General features: G+C 45.3%; 2 protein-coding genes across 3 annotated transcripts in view; one reads left to right on the top strand and one right to left on the bottom strand.

The window, feature by feature from the left end:
• The window catches only part of LOC138964541 (protocadherin Fat 4-like), a 64,785-nt gene that overhangs the window by 21,832 nt on the left and 20,453 nt on the right, over positions 1-22,500 (top strand). Inside the window, exons 16-25 of the mRNA XM_070336525.1 lie at positions 1,701-3,615; positions 4,401-4,708; positions 5,406-5,561; positions 6,484-7,264; positions 8,367-8,491; positions 8,728-8,917; positions 9,348-9,517; positions 15,724-15,993; positions 20,793-21,015; positions 22,315-22,500. The exon at positions 22,315-22,500 is cut by the window's right edge and continues 62 nt beyond it. Coding sequence (XP_070192626.1) covers positions 1,701-3,615; positions 4,401-4,708; positions 5,406-5,561; positions 6,484-7,264; positions 8,367-8,491; positions 8,728-8,917; positions 9,348-9,517; positions 15,724-15,993; positions 20,793-21,015; positions 22,315-22,500 — 4,324 coding nt within the window. The remainder of the gene's footprint in view (positions 1-1,700; positions 3,616-4,400; positions 4,709-5,405; positions 5,562-6,483; positions 7,265-8,366; positions 8,492-8,727; positions 8,918-9,347; positions 9,518-15,723; positions 15,994-20,792; positions 21,016-22,314) is intronic.
• Positions 10,796-15,192, bottom strand: LOC138964014 (uncharacterized). 2 transcript variants are annotated; one of them, XR_011454986.1, is made up of 2 exons: positions 13,770-13,900; positions 10,796-12,090 (listed from the first exon to the last, which is right to left on the bottom strand). XR_011454986.1 is itself a non-coding variant. In XM_070335888.1 (2 exons), the coding sequence occupies exons 1-2, from the start codon at positions 15,084-15,086 to the stop codon at positions 12,086-12,088; spliced, it is 1,317 nt and encodes a 438-aa protein (XP_070191989.1). In that variant the 5' UTR covers positions 15,087-15,192; the 3' UTR covers positions 10,796-12,085. The 2 variants fall into 2 exon arrangements, 1 of the variants encoding a protein (XP_070191989.1); XM_070335888.1 differs by having other exon boundaries at positions 13,775-15,192.

Below are 22,500 nucleotides of genomic sequence, written 5' to 3'. Positions count from 1 at the left end.
TGGTTTGGTTTATTTGAGGTTTTGGCCGGGTTTTGGTTTCAGAGTTTAATTTTTGGTTGTTTTGATCGATTGTTTCAGTTGTTAAATGGTTTGCCCCTTTTTCTTCGTTCGTTCATTCGTTGTGGCTGGTTCCTTTATTCAGTCTTTTCTTTCAGCCTCCTTTCCTCCTCGTTTCCGGCTTGTTTGTCCACTGGCTTGCTTACCTCCCTCTCTCCGGAATTCCCTTTTTCTTCACACAAAACTGTATCAACTTTGTAGAATGTTCAAGCTGTGGATATGTTATACATCATATCCTATGGACATAACGAATAATTATTCTCTTTGCTTGATGATTTCCATCTGTTCATGTTTTCCGTTCGTCCTTCCGGGTCACAGTTGGAGGCGATACTATCCGATGCCTTAATCAGCTTTCATTTAATGTAACTAGGGTCTCAACGTTGGAGACGATACTTTCCGATTCCTATCAGCTTTCATTTTGTGTAACTAGGGTCTCACGGCGGGAGACGATACTATCCGATGCCTAATTCAGCTTTCATTTTGTGTTAGTAGGGTCTCGCGGTTAGAGGCGATACTATCCGGTGCCTGATTCAGCTTCCATTTAATGTAACTAGAGTCTCACGGTTGGAGACGATACTATCCGATGCCTAATTTAACTTTCATTTTGTGTTAGTAGGGTCTCGCGGCTAGAGGCGATACTATCCGGTGCCTGATTCAGCTTCCATTTAATGTAACTAGAGTCTCACGGTTGGAGACGATACTATCCGATGCCTGATTCAACTTTCATTTAATGTAAATATATAGGGTCTCAAGGTTGGAGACGATACTATCCGATGCCAAATTCAACTTTCATGTAATGTAAATATATAGGGTCTCAAGGTTGGAGACGATACTATCCTGTGCATAATTCAGCTTTCATGTAATGTAACTAGAGTCTCACGGTTGGAGACGATACTATCCGATGCCTGATTCAGCTTTCATCTAATGTAACTAGAGTCTCACGGTTGGAGACGATACTATCCGATGCCTGATTCGGCTTTCATCTAATGTAACTAGAGTCTCACGGTTGGAGACGATACTATCCGATGCCTGATTCAGCTTTCATCTAATGTAACTAGAGTCTCACGGTTGGAGACGATACTATCCGATGCCTGATTCAGCTTTCATCTAATGTAACTAGAGTCTCAATGTTGGAGACGATACTAATCGATGTCTGATTCAGCTTTCATCTAATGTAACTAGGGTCTCAAGGTTGGAGACGATACTATCCAGTGCCTTATTCAGCTTTCATTTAAACATAATGTAACTGGGGTCTCGCGGTTGGAGACGATACTATCCGATTTCAATTAATGTAACTCACTTGTGAGACAGCTAGCAATCACAAACAGTTACTGTTGCGGGACATATCAATGCTGCGCTTTCCCTCTTCCCTCCCTTCCTTTCTCTTTCCCTCTGTCTGGCTGGATGTCCGTCTGTCTGTCTGTCTGTCTGTCTGTCTGTCTGTCTCTCTCTCTCTCTCTATCCCCCCCTCTCTCTCTCTCTCTCTCTCTCCCTCTCTCTCTCTCTCTCTCTCTCTCTCTCTTTTTCTCAGTCTATCGTTTACAGAATCCATTATCATCCGCTGTTTTATGAGCAGCCTTTTTGTTCAGGTTCTGCACACTCTGATGTTTAGCAATTTTATTTCAACACGACCTACATTTCAGGTGGTCGCCAGTGACGCAGACACCGGCAACGACGGCACTGTGACGTATTCCATGACGCCACACGCCAAGTTTTCCCTCGCCGCCGACGGTTGGATTGCAGTGAAAGCAGCTCTGGACTTCGAGACGAGTCCAAACTCTTACGCCTTCAATGTCATAGCGACGGACGGAGGATCGCCACCAAAAGCGGCAACAGAGACAGTGACAATAACGGTGGGTGACGTCAATGACAACACCGCGATGTGTACTCCAAGCACCATCACTGTACAGAAACGTGAAGACGCCACAGGAGCGGTGACGTCATTGTCATGTACGGACGCGGATTCCGGAACGAACGCCAACCTGGTCTACACAATACAGAGCGTGAACGGAGTCGCGGGGGCGGGGAATTTTGTCGTAGCTGCAAACGGAGCAGTGACCGTGTCTGCTCTGGACTACGAAACGGCGTCTTCTCTCGCTGTGGTCATCTCTGTGGCTGACCAAGGGACAACGCCTAGGACAACCTCAGTGTATCTGACAGTTACCGTCACCGACGTCAACGACTACGCGCCGGTATTTCCCGTTACCTCGCTTGCTGCCAACGTGGCTGAGGACAAAACTGTCGGGGACACCGTCATCACTGTCACGGCCACTGACAGCGACGGCAGTGACATCATCACCTACTCGCTGGACGACACGACGAAACTGCAGGTGGACCCAGCTTCTGGTGTCGTCACGTTGAAGACGCCCTTTGATTTCGAAACCGTCCAGACCTACACCGTCAACGTGCTCGCCACGGACTCCAACACCGTCGATGCCACCAAGACCTCAACCGTTCTTCTCACCCTAACCATCACCGACGTCAACGACAACAGCCCGGTGTTCAACCCGAGTGTGTACGCCGCAAGCGTGGATGAAAACAATGCGAACGGGGTGACGGTGACGACAGTAACGGCTTCAGACGCGGACACAGCAGATACCATCGCGTACTCTATCGTCAACGGCAACACCAACAACGTTTTCCGAGTGGACGGCGGGGCGGGTCACATCATCGTCGACGACAACAGCTTTCTGGATTACGAAACGAACCCTACTTTCACCCTGACTGTCAGAGCTGAGGACGGGAGAGGAAAGTCAGCGGACGTTGTTGTGAACATCGGAGTCAACCCGCTTAACGAAAACACCCCAAATTTCACCCCAGCCTCCTCCACACAAAGCCTGGCTGAGAACCTCCCTGGCTCCTCATCCTTCGTCACCGTTGCCGCCACCGATACCGACGGCGGAAGTGATGGAGCGTTGACGTATAGCATCGCGTCCGGGGCTTCCGGCAAGTTCGCTGTCAACCCTAGCTCAGGGGCGATAAGTCTGGTCGGCAGTCTAGACAGGGAGACGACTCAGCAGTACGTTATTCAGATCATCGCAGTAGACGGCGGAGTCAACCCTGCTGCCAAGACCGGAACCTACACGCTGACGATTGACGTCACGGATGTGAACGACGTCACGCCGTCCTGCTCCGCCACTTTCTTCACAGCTTCCATTCCCGAAGACGCCACAGGGTCTGCCTCGGTCAAGGACATCACGGGCTGTGTGGATAACGACATGGACCCAGCAAACCTCAACAACGCTCTCACTTACACCATCAAGACTGGGAATACCGGAAGCGTGTTTCAGATCGACGCTGCAGGCCAAGTGACGGTTCAAACTGCTACCTTTGACCGCGAGGCGACTCCAGCCTACACCTTGAACATCGAGGTGGCGGACCAAGCGACGACGACCAAGCTGACCAGCACGGTGACGCTACAGGTGGACATATCTGACATTAACGATATCACTCCCGTCTTTTCTTCTGATCCTTACAACTTTAACGTGGCGGAGGATAAGGCGATAGGTGTCACCGTGCAGAGAGTCACAGCCACTGACGGCGACACCGGATCAAACGGTGAGAGAACTTAACACATTTGGAATTTTACTAGTTCGTATGTGCCTCTACATGACTGTTCGTGAATTTCTGAAGCAGTTACGTACTTATGCTCTTCGTTTCTTTTCCAGGTTTCAAGTTTTTTTTATACATCTCAGGCCCCGATAGGGCCGGCATGGCGAAAACTGTTCAACATTACAACAAGCACAGCACTCCAAGGTCACACCATCATATTACTCACTGACAAGAAACAACAGCAACAACAACGACAACAACAACAATATTCAATGATTACAACAACAACAACAACAATAGTCAATGCTTAACTTCGTAGACAAGAAAAACAATAACCCTGCATCTCTTTGAACAACTGGTCCTTATTCAGAAGGCTTCAAAAGTGTACGCTTTCAGTACTTACTGCTATTTGTTTTTATTTTGATGAAAATAACTAACTCATTGTCTCCCAGGTTCGAATATATCCGTACCCACTCATATGGCTCTATCCGACCAGGTTCGGATATATCCCCTCAGACTGTAAGCTTCAGTCGCTTCCTGTAACGCCGATCTAACGCCTGCTTTCCAGCGTGTTGATACACAGTTTCTACACAGTTACTACAATTCTAGTGTGTGACCTACTGCGGCACATCTGGTCTCGGCTAAACAAACCTTGGTCAACATAGGTGGGGTAGAAAGTGTTCATTGAACATGTTGTACAAGCCTTTTTGCTCAATATTTAAAAATAAAAGTTCGCAAATATATTCCTCGCAGAAACATATTTCTTATTTTGTTTTCTCTCTCTCTTCAAGCCGCCCTCACCTTCAGTCTAACGTCATCCACGCCGTCCGCCGGCAAGTTCCGCGTGGATCCGTCAACCGGTGACGTCACAGTGGCCGCGGCCCTAGACTTCGAGACGGAGCCCGCCTACGTGCTGGTTGTCACGGCAACGGACCAAGGAACCACGCCACGGAGCGTGACAACGACCGTGTCGGTGACTGTGAGCGACGTGGACGACCGACCGCCTGTGTGTGTGCAGTCTGTGTACACTGTGACTTTGGCTGAGGACAACCCCCTTGCCGTTGTGGTGACCGTGTCCTGTCCTGATGGGGATACCGCGGTGAGTTAGGAATGAAATTTAGATGTTGATCAACATTAGTCAAATGTAAGAAGGTGTGCATATTTGTTTTACAACCAGCTCTCGACCTATTTTTATAAAGGGTAGAGAGAGAGAGGGGGGAGCTCGAGGAGGGTACACGGTGGGGATGGGAGTGGAAATGAGAAAGAAAGAGGATGTGTGTGTGTGTGTGTGTGTGTGTGTGTGTGTGTGTGTGTGTGTGTGTGTGGCCTTGACTGAAATCACTGTGGCGGCCAAAGTGGTGACCGTGAAACTGCCATGAGTTAGAAATAAAAAGAGGGCGAGATTAGGGGTGGGGTGGGGGTGGGGTGGGAGAATTAAAAATGAAGAGGGAAATACGACAGAGATTGTGCGCGAGAGATAAATAGAAAAAAGGAACGAACGAAGGAACTTTATTTCTCAAGGATGGAGTTTTAGGCTGACAATCTGTCACTGCTAAAACTAAGACATAAAGATGGCGACAATACGAAAGAAAGGAGAGAGAGAGAGAGAGAGAGAGAGAGAGAGAGAGAGAGAGAGAGAGAGAGAGAGAGAGAGAGAGAGAGAGAGAGAGAGAGAGAGAGAGAGAGAGAGAGAGTGTTTGTACGTGTGTGTCTTGTTTTTGGCGTGGGTGCTTCGAGGAACCTATGAAGCCTTTGAACTTTACCTGTAGCACTCGTACTCTGTGTTGTTTTTGCAGAGTGTGACGTACACGATGACGCACGCCCTGTTCGCGGTGGACGCTACGTCAGGCGTGGTGACGCTGACCGGTGCACTGGACTACGAGACTGCCCAGTCCCACACACTGACCATCACCGCCTCGGACGGCACTCGGACAGACGTCACAACTGTGCAGGTAACACAGTACAGTAAAAGGAGGACACTCTTCGGCAGAGAAGGTTGTATCAAGGTTCCCAAGTGTACAAATCCCTATGGCTCGTATTTTTCGTGTTTGCAGTTTGAGTTCATGTCCTGTTTTTGTGTGTGTTTTTTTTCACATTTGAAGGGAATACATTACAAGCTTGTTTAACCCAACTACAGTAACGCTTTAATAATATACTTAAACTACAGTCCGGGCCTGATCGAGGCTAAGCAGTATATGGATACTACAGTAACGCAAAGTACATGTATGATTTTGGAGAATACACCAAGCTCTTTTTCTTCTTCTTTTTTTTGCTGGTAGGTTTTGATCACAGTCACAATTTATTAGGACAAAAGAGAGCTCTAAGAGATTCGACAAGGTGGTTGTCTGGACAGATGAGAGGAGAGGATAAATACAGAGCTGGTTGAGTGTATGGGTGCATGGATGGTGGCTTCACGGAGTGGTTGTTTTCGTGGCACGTGGGTGTATTGTCCTTTTGCAGTTTTAGTTCTTTAAGTCAAGTGATTGATTCACCGATTCGTTCTCTGAATAACCTTTTACAAACACAAATAGGCTTCATACAAATACGACGCGCTAAACGTATGGAACTAGGCGAACACAAGAGACAGTCGTAAGAGTTTATTCAGTAGAACACTCTTGCTCTCCACAAAAAGCAGCTACAATGCTGCTCGAACCATAGGTTAAAGCCTGGACAAATTGTAACGATTAACACGATGACTTACATCGAGAGAAAAGTATCAAAGGTAAGTAATTTATATTAAGTAATTAATGACAAGCAACTTATAATAGGTAATTTATGATAAGTAGTTTACGATAATAATTGATAAGTAATCTATGATAAGTAACTTATGATAGGTTATCTATGAAAAGTAATTTATGATTATTTTCTGCCCAGGTGACGGTGACTGATGTTAACGAGCACCCCCCGGTGTTCGTAGCAACCACCCCCTACCTCGTCTCCCTCCCCGAAGACTCCTCCATCGGCACCACGGTCAAGGACGTGAACGCCGCGGACGCTGACCTTGGCAGCACGACCTTGATCTTCACCATCACGACAGGCAACGCTGATGGTAAGTTCAGCATGAACTCAGTCACAGGAGTGATCGTTCTTCAGGGAAGCTTGGATCGCGAGACTCTAGACACCTATACTTTGATTCTGGAAGTCAAAGACGGGACCGGGGCGGGGTCTCTCACGGCAACGACGTCGATCATCGTCACCGTCAGCGACGTAAACGACAACGCCCCGACCTGTAACCCAGGCGCGTACGGCGCAAACATCGCCGAAGACGCCACGACTGGAGCGGCGGTGGTGACATTGACATGTAGTGACGTGGACACCACAACCACAGCGGTGAGATACACTCTCCTTGCAGCAGGCAATACCGGTACCGCCTTCGCCATCGACGCAGACTCAGGCGCTTTAACGTTAACGGGTCCCGGGATCTTGAACTATGAGACCTTGACAAGCTACACCTTAACTGTGGAAGTAGACGACAAGGCTACGCCCGCTAAAACCACCACTGTCCCTGTCACTGTCACCGTCACACCTGTCAACGAACAGGCTCCTGCTTTTCCCGGGGCTGGCTACGGCAACACTGACGTCAAAGAGTCCACTGCGGTCGGTGCTGACGTCATCACTGTGGCTGCTTCTGACACCGACACGGGCTTGCAGCATGGTGAGTGGAGAGTTGAAGATGCAGATGTTTTGGTTTAGTGGTGTTTTTGTTTTTGTTGTTGTTGTTTTTGTGTGTGTGGTCAACATGACTGATTGCACAGCTACAATAACTTGGTATGATTATGTGCCTTCTCAAAAGATTCTTCTGCTTTATTGGCTTTTCAAAGTCACAGTCCGTCCTGTGTAAACAGTTGGGCTCACCGTCTCAGATATAGCGAGGCTTTTACATGGGATAAGAGCGTCCCTCCACTTGGTCACATACCAATAGTCAACAGAAAAGGTGACCTCTGTGTACAGTGGGATTGTTTTTATGAATGACTTCCTAAACTTTTTAAGATAAAAAAACACACGAGAAATTCCACCTTATCACAGCAAGCTGTAAGGGTGTTGATTTTGTGTATGTGTCCGAATAGTTCTGGAACAAAAAAACCACAAAAAATTTGAAACAAATTTCTTTTCTCGCAGAACTCGAAGCAAATAGCTAACAAAAGAGAGGGAACGAGCTGTACCAACGCAGAAAACCCCATACAAAGTGGTTGCTTCCCTTTGACTCGTGTTCTTCGCGCTGACCACCTTGAGTTAACTGTGCATGTAGCCGTCCTGCCTGTCTTCGTGTTGTTAAGCATATTCTCTCCCCCCTCCCTCTTCATCCTCCCTATGTCTTCGTGTTGTTCAGCATATTCTCTCGCCCCTCCCTCTTCATCCTCCCTATGTCTTCGTGTTGTTAAGCATATTCTCTCCCCCCTTCCTCTTCATCCTCCCTATGTCTTCGTGTTGTTAAGCATATTCTCTCCCCCCCCTTCCTCTTCATCCTCCCTATGTCTTCGTGTTGTTAAGCATATTCTCTCCCCCCCCTTCCTCTTCATCCTCCCTATGTCTTCGTGTTGTTAAGCATATTCTCTCCCCCCCTTCCTCTTCATCCTCCCTATGTCTTCGTGTTGTTAAGCATATTCTCTCCCCCCTCCCTCTTCATCCTCCCTATGTCTGCGTACAGGTGGTTTTTGTGCGTCACAATTTGTCTCAAAAAGTTTCGAAGCGTGTGAGGACGTCAAAAGCAAGACGGTCAGTCAGTCTGAGTCTTTGTTTTCTGCTTTTCATTCCAGGGACTGTTCGCTACAGCATTGTTGGAGGAAATACGGCAGGAGATTTTCTGATTGATAGCAGCACAGGCAAGATTACCGTGGCTCATATCCTCAACCGCGAGGACACCCCCTCCTACACACTAACTGTGAGTCTGAAATTGAATATTTTGATAACTTAACTTGGTTAACAAACAAATTACCCCAAAAATGAACACACGCATGCACGCACACCCGCACGGACGATCGCACGCACGCACGCACGCACGCACGCACGCACGCACACATGCGCCGAATTGGTATCTCGCAAACAAAACAAAAGTTAATACGCATTTCATTTAAAATTTAGTATGAACGGTCACGTGACACGATCATCTAATGACAGGTGCGAGCGGCTGATGACGTGGCAGGCTCAGCCAATGAAAAGTCCGATGACGTGATCGTGGGCATCACCATCACGGACGCCAACGACAACTACCCAGTGTTCACACCCGCTGCCTACTCCACCACCATCCTAGAGACTGCCGCCGCCACTGGAACCGTTATCACTATCACTGTTAGCGATGATGATACAGGTAAATATAATATTCTAATGAGTTTACGGTTAAAACAGAACAAACAAGGAACAGCCTCTCGATAACCCTGATGTTCGAAGGTTAACTACACAAAAGGGTGTAAAGGCGTAAAAGGCGTATTTCATTCATTTCTGGCCGGTGAATTCAACAATTTCACAAGTATTAACGGGTCTCTTTTTTCCCAGCAAGCCCTCCAAGATCATCTCAAACCTGGCCTTAATTGAGACTGCAGAAAAACACTATGTCTCTTTCATATTATTCCGCTTTGTTTAAACATATTTAATTCGGGAAACGTAGAGCGGCAAACATGCAATACACCAGAAGCAATTTGTACCACACAGCAAGCTCATTCTTCTTCTTACAATTCATAACAACCACAATAAAATACAAACAAGAGTGATGTATCAAGCATTTTTTTCTGTGCAACAAGGTCCGAACGCAGCACTGACAGTGACCATCAAGTCGGGCAACACGGGCGGCGCGTTCAGCATGACCGGCAATGACCTGGTTCTGGCCACAGCCCTGGATTACGAGACCACTCAGTTCTACGACCTGGTCATTGAGGCTGTGGATGGGGGTGCACTTCCTCTCACTTCACAGGTGACTTGAAGATACTTTACTTTTTGTTTGTAAACCATCACTTGAATCATTACATGAACCATCACTTGGAAGATAACGTGAACCATCATTTTCACCATTAGTTCAACCATCACGTGAACCATCACTTTCACCATTAGTTGAACATCACGTGAACCATCAATTTCACCATTAGTTAAATCATCACGTGAACCATCGCGTGGACCACCATGGGCACTAGCACATAGCACATCTCGCAAACCATCTTTCTGAACCGTCTCGCAAACCATTACGTGAACCATCTTTCTGAACCGTCTCGCAAACCATTACGTGAACCATCTTTCTGAACCATCTCGCAAACCATTACGTGAACCATCTTTCTGAACCATCTCGCAAACCATTACGTGAACCACCTTTCTGAACCATCTCGCAAACCATTACGTGAACCACCTTTCTGAACCATCTCGCAAACCATTACGTGAACCATCTTTCTGAACCATCTCGCAAACCATTACGTGAACCATCTTTCTGAACAATTAAGTGAAACATCACGCGGACCATCACGTGTACCATTACGTGTATTATCTTGTAAAATATCGCAACAACCATCACGTAAACAATTATGTGCACCATTTATAGTCCACCATCACGTAATGTATCACGTGAACCGTCACGTGAATTGTAACAGGAACTACGATAATTAGTAACTTAAACGAGTACTGACCTTGGGAAGACGAAGTTTGAGTGGAATTCCATGAATGTAGTTTACCGGAACGGAAGGATATGTGAGAGAGCGCATGTCCGGAAGAGCCATATTTTAACGCACAGATCATCTAGTTGTAAAAAAGAATAAACAACTGATGATCTGAAAATTAACAAGTTTGGAAAAACATTTTCATATATTCTTGGGCGGGTAACTTAGGCTAGGGAAGGGCACATATCCTTCCGTTCCGGTAAACTACATTCATGGAATTCCACTCAAACTTCGTCTTCCCAAGGTCAGTACTCGTTTAAGTTACTAATTCCATTTCACGTAGTTTAGCCGAAACTACAGGAAATGTGAGACTTCAAAGTATGTTTTTTCAAACGTTTCTCACAGTCATACCTCATTTTCTCACTTTCACATCAAAATCCCTAAGACCACACCATCAACTTTGTTTTTAGTGCATTATGCCTTTTTTATTTTCAACATTTTCCAGTGCATTATCTATGCCTGGGTTTTAAGTGCATTATCTATGCATCTTTGATTATTCAAAAACATGATACAGTGCATTATCTATGCATTGTTTCAGCTATGAAGACTTTCGCCACAGTGAAAATAATAGTCTTACTGCTTTCCTAGCAGTCTACCATTGTCTTCTTCAGTGAAGTGCCTACTTGTAGTTCTTACAACTTGACCTGCCCATGAATTTCCACATGGTACTCTGAACTTTTTGGCTTTCTGCTCTTTGCGAATCATCGACTAATGGTCGATTGTAAAATCGCTGGAAAGTTTTAGCATTCGACCAGCCTGCTGATTTTAATATGTCATCAATACATACACCAGTTTTTAACATAGCTGATGAGGAAGCACTTCTAAAGCTATGAGCAGTGAACCCTTGGACACCAGCTGACCCCAAAACCTCTTTCATCCAACGAGCTATCGAATCCTTCGATGCTGGCCCATGTGGCCGTCCATAACACAAAATAAGTTTGTCACAGTCTCCACGCACCACTGCAGTCCTTGCAATGTATTCTTTTAAACAGCTTACAACACACAGTTGTTTTTCCTCCTCATACTTTTGGAGATGTATTGGCGCTTGGTGATAACCAGGTCTACTATGCTTGAGTTTATCAACTACATGAATCTTGCATGATCCCTGATTTAAAAACTGAACACATGATAGTTTCAATAAATGAATTGTCTGCACTCTCTGTGCCGAAACAATCAAAAGTAAAGCACACAATTTTAATGTTATTTCTTTCAAGGAGAGTTTGCTATTGTCCTCACTATTTCTGAAAAAATCCAATAGCACAGCCACATCCCAAGTGTTCTTTTGGCGGGGCAATGGTGTTCTCAGCTGAAACACACCTCTTACAAAACGACATATCAATGGGTGTTCTCCCATTTTCTTGTTGCCATCTGTTTGTACTACAGCAGAAATAGCACTCCTGGCTGTGTTAATAGCACTGTAGCCTAATCCAAGGCTAAACAGCCCAGTCAAAAATTCCAAAACTTGCTCTACAGATGCATGAAATGGATCACAGTTCCGTTCAACACAGAAAACTTTCCACCGTGACAAGTAGCTGGAATACTGTCTGTGTGTCTTTTCCCTCCATGATGCACAGATGATGCTGCAAGCTTGTCCATGAATTCCTTGTGCTTCAACTGCATCCCTGATAACATCACTGCCATCAACTGAAGCTTGCTGTGCAGAGGATGTGGTGTCTGCGCGTGGGCCAGACGTAGAACAGTCCTCCCCTTGGGTAGCAGAAGAGGTTTCCTGACGAGGAGCCGCAATAGTTGAGGATACCAAGTTGCTGTAGGCCAGTCTGGGACTATGACAACCCCTTCTGCGTTGTCCTTCTCCAGTTTGACCAGGACCCTCTGAATCAGGCTGAATGGCGGAAAAGCATAAAAGAACCAGTTAGTCCAACTCATCTTAAATGCATCCACTGCAAACGATTCTGGATCTGGTTGCCAAGACACAAAAGTTGCCAACTGGCGATTTAGTCTTGATGCAAAAAGATCAATTTCAGGTTTTCCAACTTGCTCACAGATTCTTTTGAAAATCTGTCTGTCCAGCATCCATTCTGTATTATCATTGAATTTTCTGGACTGAGCATCAGCTTGTGTATTTAGCTTGCCAGGAATGTGAGCTACTGTCAGCCAAATATTCCTGTCTTTACACCAGATCCAGATTCGTTTTGCTACATCATTGCAATCTGCAGAATGTGAACCACCCATTTTTTCAATGTATGACACCGCACATGAGTTGTCTGTCAGCACTTTGATATGTTTACCATCAATATCCTTACTAAAGCTTTTCAGAGCATGCTCAATCGCCATCAGCTCTAGAACATTGATATTGTTGTTTCTTTCTAAAACAGACCAACGGCCACCTGTTTGCTTTGGGTGGCAAACTGCACCCCAACCCAAAGTGGAGGCATCTGTTGTTATTACCATTTCAGGTTCAGATCTTTCTATGGGGAAAAAAGCTGAATCTATGTTCTGTAGCCACCAGTCTAGCTCTTCTTCAGCTTCTTTTGATATAACTACCAATGCATCAAAATCCCCTTTTTTCACTTTCAATGCTTCAACCTTAACCTTATCGAGTTGTCTATAGAACAACTGACCCCAAAGCACAGCTGGGAATGAAGCAACAAGCTGACCAATCACTTGCGCTAGCTCCCGAATGGTAATCCTTTTCCTGTTTTTTACACTTCTGCAAGTATTTTTCAGTTTCTGAATTTTCTCTTCAGTCAGACAGACAGACATATTTTCTGAATCTAGCCAAAACCCCAGATACTTTATCTTTTTGAGTGGGGTAAGTTCTGACTTTTCTTCATGGATGATAAATCCAAGGGCTTCAAACAAGTGTACTGTTTCCTGAACATTCTGCAGACAACTCTCATAAGTTTGTCCCTGAAGATAGCAATCATCAATGAATGATGCTGACAAAAAGCCCCTTTTTCTCAGACAAGCATACACTGGTTTCAGTAACTTAGTGAAATATCTTGGGCAGTTACACAACCCGTTTGGGAAGCAGGTGTATTCATACAACTGTTCTCTCCAAATGAATTTCAAAAATTTCCTGAAATCTGGCTTGATTGAGACAGAATAATATGCATGCCTCAAGTCAACTGAAGCCATGTAACACCCTTTTCTCATAAGCCGTATAGCTGACGTCAGATTTTCCATTTTGAAGTGCTCATACGTCACTGACTGATTAAACTCTTTCAGGTTTAGAATCATTCGATATGTTCCATCTGGTTTCATCACCAGGAATACAGGGGATATTATTTCTCCATCTTCACTTTCACATTTTTCGATTACTTTCATTTTCAGTAATTTCTGAACTTCATTGTCCATCTCAGAAAATTGATAACCTTTGATTTGAGTTGTAGGCACTTTTCCTACTTCTAATTCTGATAAATCCCTCAGTGGAATTTCAGCCCCTGTCACCATTTTCAAAATAAACGGATCTGATGTCAGCTTTCTCCATTCTTCAATAAAGTATTGTATTCTACCCGCAATAAATGGTATCTGAACACTTTTGTTTATTGGATAGCGTACCTTACCGGTCAGGTCTGGCTGTGCATCCTCATTTATGCCGATTTGAATGTCATGTTGTTCTGCCCTCGGAAGCTTCTCCCCCGGTAGCGTGGATAGTAACCTCTTGCTCGGCCGCGTGTCCAGCCTCGGCCTCTTCTCTGGTCGTAGTCCCAGTTTTTTGTCCTGCCTCCTCTGAATGGAAAAAAACTTGTCTCCCCTTGATGACCGAGTGATTGCCATGCCAAGCTTGGACGACGAATCAATGGAGGCGAACACAGATCGCAAAACATCCCCAAACAGTTCTGTTGTCACTGGGATTTCTGAAGAAACGAGTTTCTTGTATTTCTTGTTGAATTGCGGTGCGGACATAATCGACACTCTTCTGTCCATTGACATTTCGTGAGTCGCTTTGAGAATGAGCCCCATTGAATCGGTCAGAGCTTTCATTTGTTTTTTCACATCAATGTTTGTTTTCCCAACACACTCGTTCGCTGCACACACAAGAGCGTTCACTGCTGTAAGCAAAATGTGTTGGATTCTTTGAGTACGCAAATCTGCACTTTTCTGGTTATGGTCCATTGTGTCCCACACTTCATGGTTCACTCGAGGAACTTTTAGTTCGACGTTTTTCGGGCGCTTGTGCTCCGAAATCTTGTCTTTCATTTTTGCTTCGTTCATTTTGCCTTTTGCCATCATGTTGACTATTTTGGCTAGCTGTTCCGAAATATCATCGCCAAGCTCCTCATCAGCCTCATAATCTTGCTGAATCCCTGTCAGTGTGTCACTTTCAGCATTTTCATCACTGCGATTCTCTGTCTGATCGCCACAAGATCTCACACGAGTAAGATTTTCAATTTGGTAGTCCAAATCTTCATCAGAATTGTCCACCAAAAAAGATACGGTACTGTCTTCTTCTCTGCGTCTTTTCTTCTTCAAAGGGGAACTACTCCGAAGTTGAACACATTCTGAATCTTCATCTTCCACAATTTCCCCTTCTTCTGCATCCCATTTCTTTAGTGCACGCAGGATTCGTTCATTCTGCTTTTTCATGTCATCCCAATCCTTTGTCGGTAATTGTACTACCTCGAGTCGAGGTTTTTCTTTTTGTTTCACTTTTGTGATTTCAACCATGTTTTTCTGGGGTCTCTGTGAGCATGGAGGGGAAGAGTCTTCACCCTCGGAATCGGATTTGAGCAAGTTTTCTTCGCTCTCCATTCCAAATTCTTTGAAAGAACAACGCAGCAAGGTTCGCGGAATCGAAAGACGTACTTTGAGACCGAAAAATTCGATCGTAAACCAAGATGAATCACGATAAACAACCGAAAAAAAGCGGAGCATCGGTTTCAGACGTGCGCTAATGGCGCCGGAAATACGGATATGGCTCTTCCGGACATGCGCTCTCTCACATTTCCTGTAGTTTCGGCTAAACTACGTGAAATGGAATAATGAGTATCTAGTGAAACATCACTTGAATCATCACGTGTATCGTCCGGTAAACCATCGCATCAATCATCGCGTCATTCATCACGTGTACCATCACATAAGATATCTAGGACATCGTCACGTTTACCATATTGTAAACAATCACAAAAGCTTATAGTTTTCACATTCTCGTGCGTCATGAAATCTCACACATTTTTCACCTTCCAACCGCACTTCCCCTGACGCGTCTCATCCTGCATATCTCATAATCACTCATAGTTATGTGTTACAAACACCGGTGAGCACTGTTCGTGGCCAGTACCCTGTTGTTTTCCCCAAAAAGGAGATTTTTTCACGTGTTTAGCGTGGCGCAATTAAACTGTCCAAATGTTTCCAAAGCAACACACAAAGTCCTTTTGTGAATTACAAAAAAAAGGCCAATTTTCATTTAAATAATTGCGCTCTTGATTTTAAGCAAATGCTTTTGTAAATAAAATTACATTTATTAACCGGTCCTTGACTTTTTTTAAGAGTATAATTTTCTTCCGTACAGGCACGGATCTCCATCGTAGTGCAGGCGGTGAACGAAGAAGCTCCCATCCTGACAGACGACACCTTCAGCGCCAACCTGGCGGAGGACACGGCCCTGGGCTTCCTCGTCTACACTGCCAACGCCTCCGACGCCGACCAGGGCGGCACCAACGACGGCAGTATCACCTACTCCATCACCGGCGGCGATACGACCCCCAACTCATTCATCATCGACCCCAACACGGGTCAGCTGCGTGTGTTCTCCCGACTGGACTTTGACACGCCACCACAGGTGAGATGGTACATGGTGTGGGGTTTAGAGTTTTCTTACGCGTATACGATGTCATGCGTTCTTGAATGAAAGGCTCACTCCGACTCGTAAAACAGTTCGCCTCACCGTCTCAAATCTGGTCAGACTTTGACATTGAATAAAATCATCCCTCGTCTCAAATCTGGTCAGGCTTTGACATTGAATAAAACCATCCCTCGTCTCAAATCTGGTCAGACTTTGACATTGGATCAGATCATCCCTCGTCTCAAATCTGGTCAGACTTGGACATTGAATAAAACCATCCCTCGTCTCAAATCTGGTCAGGCTTTGACATTGAATAAAACCATCCCTCGTCTCAAATCTGGTCAGACTTTGACATTGGATCAGATCATCCCTCGTCTCAAATCTGGTCAGACTTTGACATTGGATCAGATCATCCCTCGTCTCAAATCTGGTCAGACTTGGACATTGGATCAGACCATCCCTCGTCTCAAATCTGGTCAGACTTGGACATTGGATCAGATCATCCCTCGTCTCAAATCTGGTCAGACTTTGACATTGAATAAAACCATCCCTCGTCTCAAATCTGGTCAGACTTTGACATTGGATCAGATCATCCCTCGTCTCAAATCTGGTCAGACTTTGACATTGGATCAGATCATCCCTCGTCTCAAATCTGGTCAGACTTTGACATTGGATCAGATCATCCCTCGTCTCAAATCTGGTCAGACTTGGACATTGGATCAGACCATCCCTCGTCTCAAATCTGGTCAGACTTGGACATTGGATCAGATCATCCCTCGTCTCAAATCTGGTCAGACTTTGACATTGAATAAAACCATCCCTCGTCTCAAATCTGGTCAGACTTGGACATTGGATAAAACCATCCCTCGTCTCAAATCTGGTCAGACTTGGACATTGGATCAGATCATCCCTCGTCTCAAATCTGGTCAGACTTGGACATTGGATCAGACCATCCCTCGTCTCAAATCTGGTCAGACTTTGACATTGGATCAGACCATCCCTCGTCTCAAATCTGGTCAGACTTGGACATTGGATCAGATCATCCCTCGTCTCAAATCTGGTCAGACTTGGACATTGGATCAGATCATCCCTCGTCTCAAATCTGGTCAGACTTGGACATTGGATCAGATCATCCCTCGTCTCAAATCTGGTCAGACTTGGACATTGGATCAGACCATCCCTCGTCTCAAATCTGGTCAGACTTTGACATTGGATCAGATCATCCCTCGTCTCAAATCTGGTCAGACTTGGACATTGGATCAGATCATCCCTCGTCTCAAATCTGGTCAGACTTTGACATTGGATCAGACCATCCCTCGTCTCAAATCTGGTCAGGCTTTGACATTGAATAAAACCATCCCTCGTCTCAAATCTGGTCAGACTTTGACATTGAATCAGATCATCCCTCGTCTCAAATCTGGTCAGACTTGGACATTGGATCAGACCATCCCTCGTCTCAAATCTGGTCAGACTTTGACATTGGATCAGACCATCCCTCGTCTCAAATCTGGTCAGACTTGGACATTGGATCAGATCATCCCTCGTCTCAAATCTGGTCAGACTTGGACATTGGATCAGATCATCCCTCGTCTCAAATCTGGTCAGACTTGGACATTGGATCAGATCATCCCTCGTCTCAAATCTGGTCAGACTTGGACATTGGATCAGACCATCCCTCGTCTCAAATCTGGTCAGACTTTGACATTGGATCAGATCATCCCTCGTCTCAAATCTGGTCAGACTTGGACATTGGATCAGATCATCCCTCGTCTCAAATCTGGTCAGACTTTGACATTGGATCAGACCATCCCTCGTCTCAAATCTGGTCAGGCTTTGACATTGAATAAAACCATCCCTCGTCTCAAATCTGGTCAGACTTTGACATTGGATCAGACCATCCCTCGTCTCAAATCTGGTCAGACTTGGACATTGGATCAGACCATCCCTCGTCTCAAATCTGGTCAGACTTTGACATTGGATCAGACCATCCCTCGTCTCAAATCTGGTCAGACTTGGACATTGGATCAGATCATCCCTCGTCTCAAATCTGGTCAGACTTTGACATTGGATCAGACCATCCCTCGTCTCAAATCTGGTCAGACTTTGACATTGGATCAGACCATCCCTCGTCTCAAATCTGGTCAGACTTGGACATTGGATCAGATCATCCCTCGTCTCAAATCTGGTCAGACTTGGACATTGGATCAGATCATCCCTCGTCTCAAATCTGGTCAGACTTGGACATTGGATCAGATCATCCCTCGTCTCAAATCTGGTCAGACTTGGACATTGGATCAGATCATCCCTCGTCTCAAATCTGGTCAGACTTGGACATTGGATCAGATCATCCCTCGTCTCAAATCTGGTCAGACTTGGACATTGGATCAGATCATCCCTTGTCTCAAATCTGGTCAGACTTGGACATTGGATCAGACCATCCCTCGTCTCAAATCTGGTCAGACTTGGACATTGGATCAGATCATCCCTCGTCTCAAATCTGGTCAGACTTGGACATTGGATCAGATCATCCCTCGTCTCAAATCTGGTCAGACTTTGACATTGGATCAGACCATCCCTCGTCTCAAATCTGGTCAGGCTTTGACATTGAATAAAACCATCCCTCGTCTCAAATCTGGTCAGACTTTGACATTGGATCAGACCATCCCTCGTCTCAAATCTGGTCAGACTTGGACATTGGATCAGACCATCCCTCGTCTCAAATCTGGTCAGACTTGGACATTGGATCAGACCATCCCTCGTCTCAAATCTGGTCAGACTTGGACATTGGATCAGATCATCCCTCGTCTCAAATCTGGTCAGACTTTGACATTGGATCAGACCATCCCTCGTCTCAAATCTGGTCAGACTTTGACATTGGATCAGACCATCCCTCGTCTCAAATCTGGTCAGGCTTTGACATTTGATCAGATCATCCCTCGTCTCAAATCTGGTCAGACTTTGACATTGGATCAGATCATCCCTCGTCTCAAATCTGGTCAGACTTGGACATTGGATCAGATCATCCCTCGTCTCAAATCTGGTCAGACTTGGACATTGGATCAGACCATCCCTCGTCTCAAATCTGGTCAGACTTGGACATTGGATCAGACCATCCCTCGTCTCAAATCTGGTCAGACTTTGACATTGGATCAGACCATCCCTCGTCTCAAATCTGGTCAGACTTTGACATTGGATCAGACCATCCCTCGTCTCAAATCTGGTCAGACTTGGACATTGGATCAGACCATCCCTCGTCTCAAATCTGGTCAGACTTGGACATTGGATCAGACCATCCCTCGTCTCAAATCTGGTCAGACTTGGACATTGGATCAGACCATCCCTCGTCTCAAATCTGGTCAGACTTTGACATTGGATCAGACCATCCCTCGTCTCAAATCTGGTCAGACTTGGACATTGGATCAGACCATCCCTCGTCTCAAATCTGGTCAGACTTGGACATTGGATCAGACCATCCCTAGTCTCAAATCTGGTCAGACTTTGACATTGAATCAGACCATCCCTCTACTTGGTCACAAACACCGAACAGCCTGGGTGCCCTCGGTACACAGTACTATTGCATTAAGACAAATATCATGTAAAAAAAAAGGCACATTCTCAAAGTATTTGTTTTTACATTTAGTCAAGTTTTGACTAAATGTTTTAACATAGAGGGGGGAATCGAGACGAGGGTCGTGGTGTATGTGTGTCTGTGTGTCTGTGTGTGTGTGTAGAGCGATTCAGACTAACCTACTGGACCGATCTTTATGAAATTTTACGTGAGAGTTCCTGGGTATGATATCCTCAGACGTTTTTTTCATTTTTTGGATAAATGTCTTTGATGACGTCATATCCGGCTTTTCGTGAAAGTTGAGGCGGCACTGTCACGCTTTCATTTTTCAACCAAATTGGTTGAAATTTTGGTCAAGTAATCTCCGACGAAGCCCGGACTTCGGTATTGCATTTCAGCTTGGTGGCTTAAAAATTAATTAATGACTTTGGTCATTAAAAATCGGAAAATTGTAAAAAAAAAACCAATTTTTATAAAACGATCCAAATGTACGTTCATCTTATTCTCAATCATTTTCTGATTTCAAAAACATATAAATATGTTATATTTGGATTAAAAACAAGCTCTGAAAATTAAAAATATAAAAATTATGATCAAAATTAAATTTTCGAAATCAATTTAAAAACACTTTCATCTTATTCCTTGTCGGTTCCTGATTCCAAAAACATATAGATATGATATGTTTGGATTGAAAACACGCTCAGAAAGTTAAAACGAAGAGAGGTACAGAAAAGCGTGCTATCCTTCTCAGCGCAACTACTACCCCGCTCTTCTTGTCAATTTCACTGCCTTTGCCGTGAGCGGTGGACTGACGATGCTACGAGTATACGGTCTTGCTGCGTTGCATTGCGTTCAGTTTCATTCTGTGAGTTCGACAGCTACTTGACTAAATGTTGTATTTTCGCCTTACGCGACTTGTTTTAAATTGGGAAACCCTTACTCTGTCTATCGCGGAAGAATCGAGGCTTTTGATTACGAGCGAACTAGACGTTTTAACAGCCTAACTTGAAGAATGTTAATCATCTCGTGAAAAAATAAATATTTTTAATTGCTTTTATTGCAACGACTAAAAAGTAATAAAGTTTTCAATCTTAATCTGAATGTGCTCCTGGATAGGAAGTATTTAATTGTGCTGAAAAACGATCACACACAACATTTTAAATGAGACACGAATCAACGATTACCAATGAAAAGTAAGAGAAAAGTATAAGTATTCTCTGCTTCACAGACCTACAACCTGATTGTGCAAGCGAGCGATGGCGGGGGCAAAACGGACACAGTGACCTTGGCCTTAACCTTGACGGACGTGAACGACCACACGCCGCAGTTCAGCGCCAACACCTACAACACCAACCTGAACGAGAACGTCAACAACGGACACTCCGTCTTCACCATCGCCGCCACCGACAACGACTCTGGCGTTAACGGAGAAATCTCTTACTCCATAGTTGGTGAGTGGAATTCTGTAAAGTATAGGTAAACTTATGAATTCAATTTGTTTCAATTTCATCTCCGAAGGATGCTAGCTTAACGAGCCTGCTGTACGTACCTCTAGCCTGCGGTTGGCTATTTAGAACAGAACTTTACAAAACTGTTAGTGCTTCAAATGATGGCATTGTCTCCTTAGCCGTGCAGTTATTCTGTTGAACCTTTTCTGCTGGCCGAAGGAAGGCGAGGTATAAGTACATGTATGTCTTGTGGCTCTTAAATAAGAGCATCCCTCCAAAAAGAAACCCGCTGCTTCCTCTGCAGAATTGTTAGGCCGTACCCTCTTGCTGAATATACATTGTGCAAATCGACACTGGTGTCACTTGCGACATTATTTCAGCCAGAAATCCCCTCTCTGCATAGGGGTGGGCAGTTGTTGGTGGGTGTGTCCAATGGCAGGATGCTCCCCTGGGGCCGGTTTCATGGGCCAGCAACACAGTCGGCCAACTGCAGTTGACCGAGTGCAATCACAATGCATTAATCCGACGGAATTGGGTTTCATGCAAAAGATTTCAGTCGGCCGACTAAGCCTCTTCGCACGCGGAGTTGCCCGACTACAGTGCTGCCCTCCACCCACGGGCGACGAAGCGGTGGTCCGACTGTCAGTGAGACCACCGCAAGTCCAAGATACCTGGCCCACAACAACTCTGTGTTGGTTGACATGGTTCTTTACATTGAAAGAAAAGGTTGTTCGTTTGGAGTTGACTGTCCTCACAGTTAATTACTTCGTGACGTGAAACGCGTTGAAAGGGCATCGGAGCCGTCTAAACACACCCCACTATCACAAAAGCACACTCCCTAGAAACACATATAGTCTATAGAGCATAAAAAACCCGTTCCCTGGTCCGTGACCTTATCGACAGGAAGAGTCGGGAGGGGGCGGTCATGGGAGCAGTAGGCCCTAATACTCTAAAAAGAAGACAGACAAACACGCCAGCGCGCACATTCCAACTATGACTATGTATCACGCATTCCCCAGAAACACGAACGTTTACATTATATTCATGTCATCGTATCTTCTCTCACATGAGTATAACTGAGGTATGGGTTGGGGAAGGTATGCGGGTGGAGATGGGAGGAGGTGGAGGTGGGGGGGGGTCAAACGGTCAATGATCTTTGCCTTGGGCAGTAATCCTGGAGAAACATAAAACACACACACACACACACACACACACACACACACACACACATTCCAACTACCACTAACCCACACTCCAAGGAAACAAGTACAACACATTAACTTCCGTCTTCCTATCCCGCAGGGGGTAACGGTCAAGGATCTTTCGCCGTGGACAGTACCAACGGAGAAATTACAACGACAGCAGCCATAGACTACGAGACAACTTCCATATTATACCTTGTGTTGCGGGCTGCTGATGGGGGTACCCCCTCCCTCTCCGCTACCGTTCTTCTTCGCATCGCCGTCGTCGACCTCAACGACAACCCCC

Source organism: Littorina saxatilis, linkage group LG4 (assembly GCF_037325665.1).
Source record: "Littorina saxatilis isolate snail1 linkage group LG4, US_GU_Lsax_2.0, whole genome shotgun sequence".
NCBI lineage: Eukaryota > Metazoa > Mollusca > Gastropoda > Littorinimorpha > Littorinidae > Littorina > Littorina saxatilis.
This window is presented reverse-complemented; position numbering and strand designations above follow the sequence as displayed.

What these genes read in the sequence shown, in the direction of transcription:
- LOC138964014 (XM_070335888.1), bottom strand. Translation starts at nt 15,086, where the DNA reads ATGCTCCGCTTTTTTTCGGTTGTTTATCGTGATTCATCTTGGTTTACG.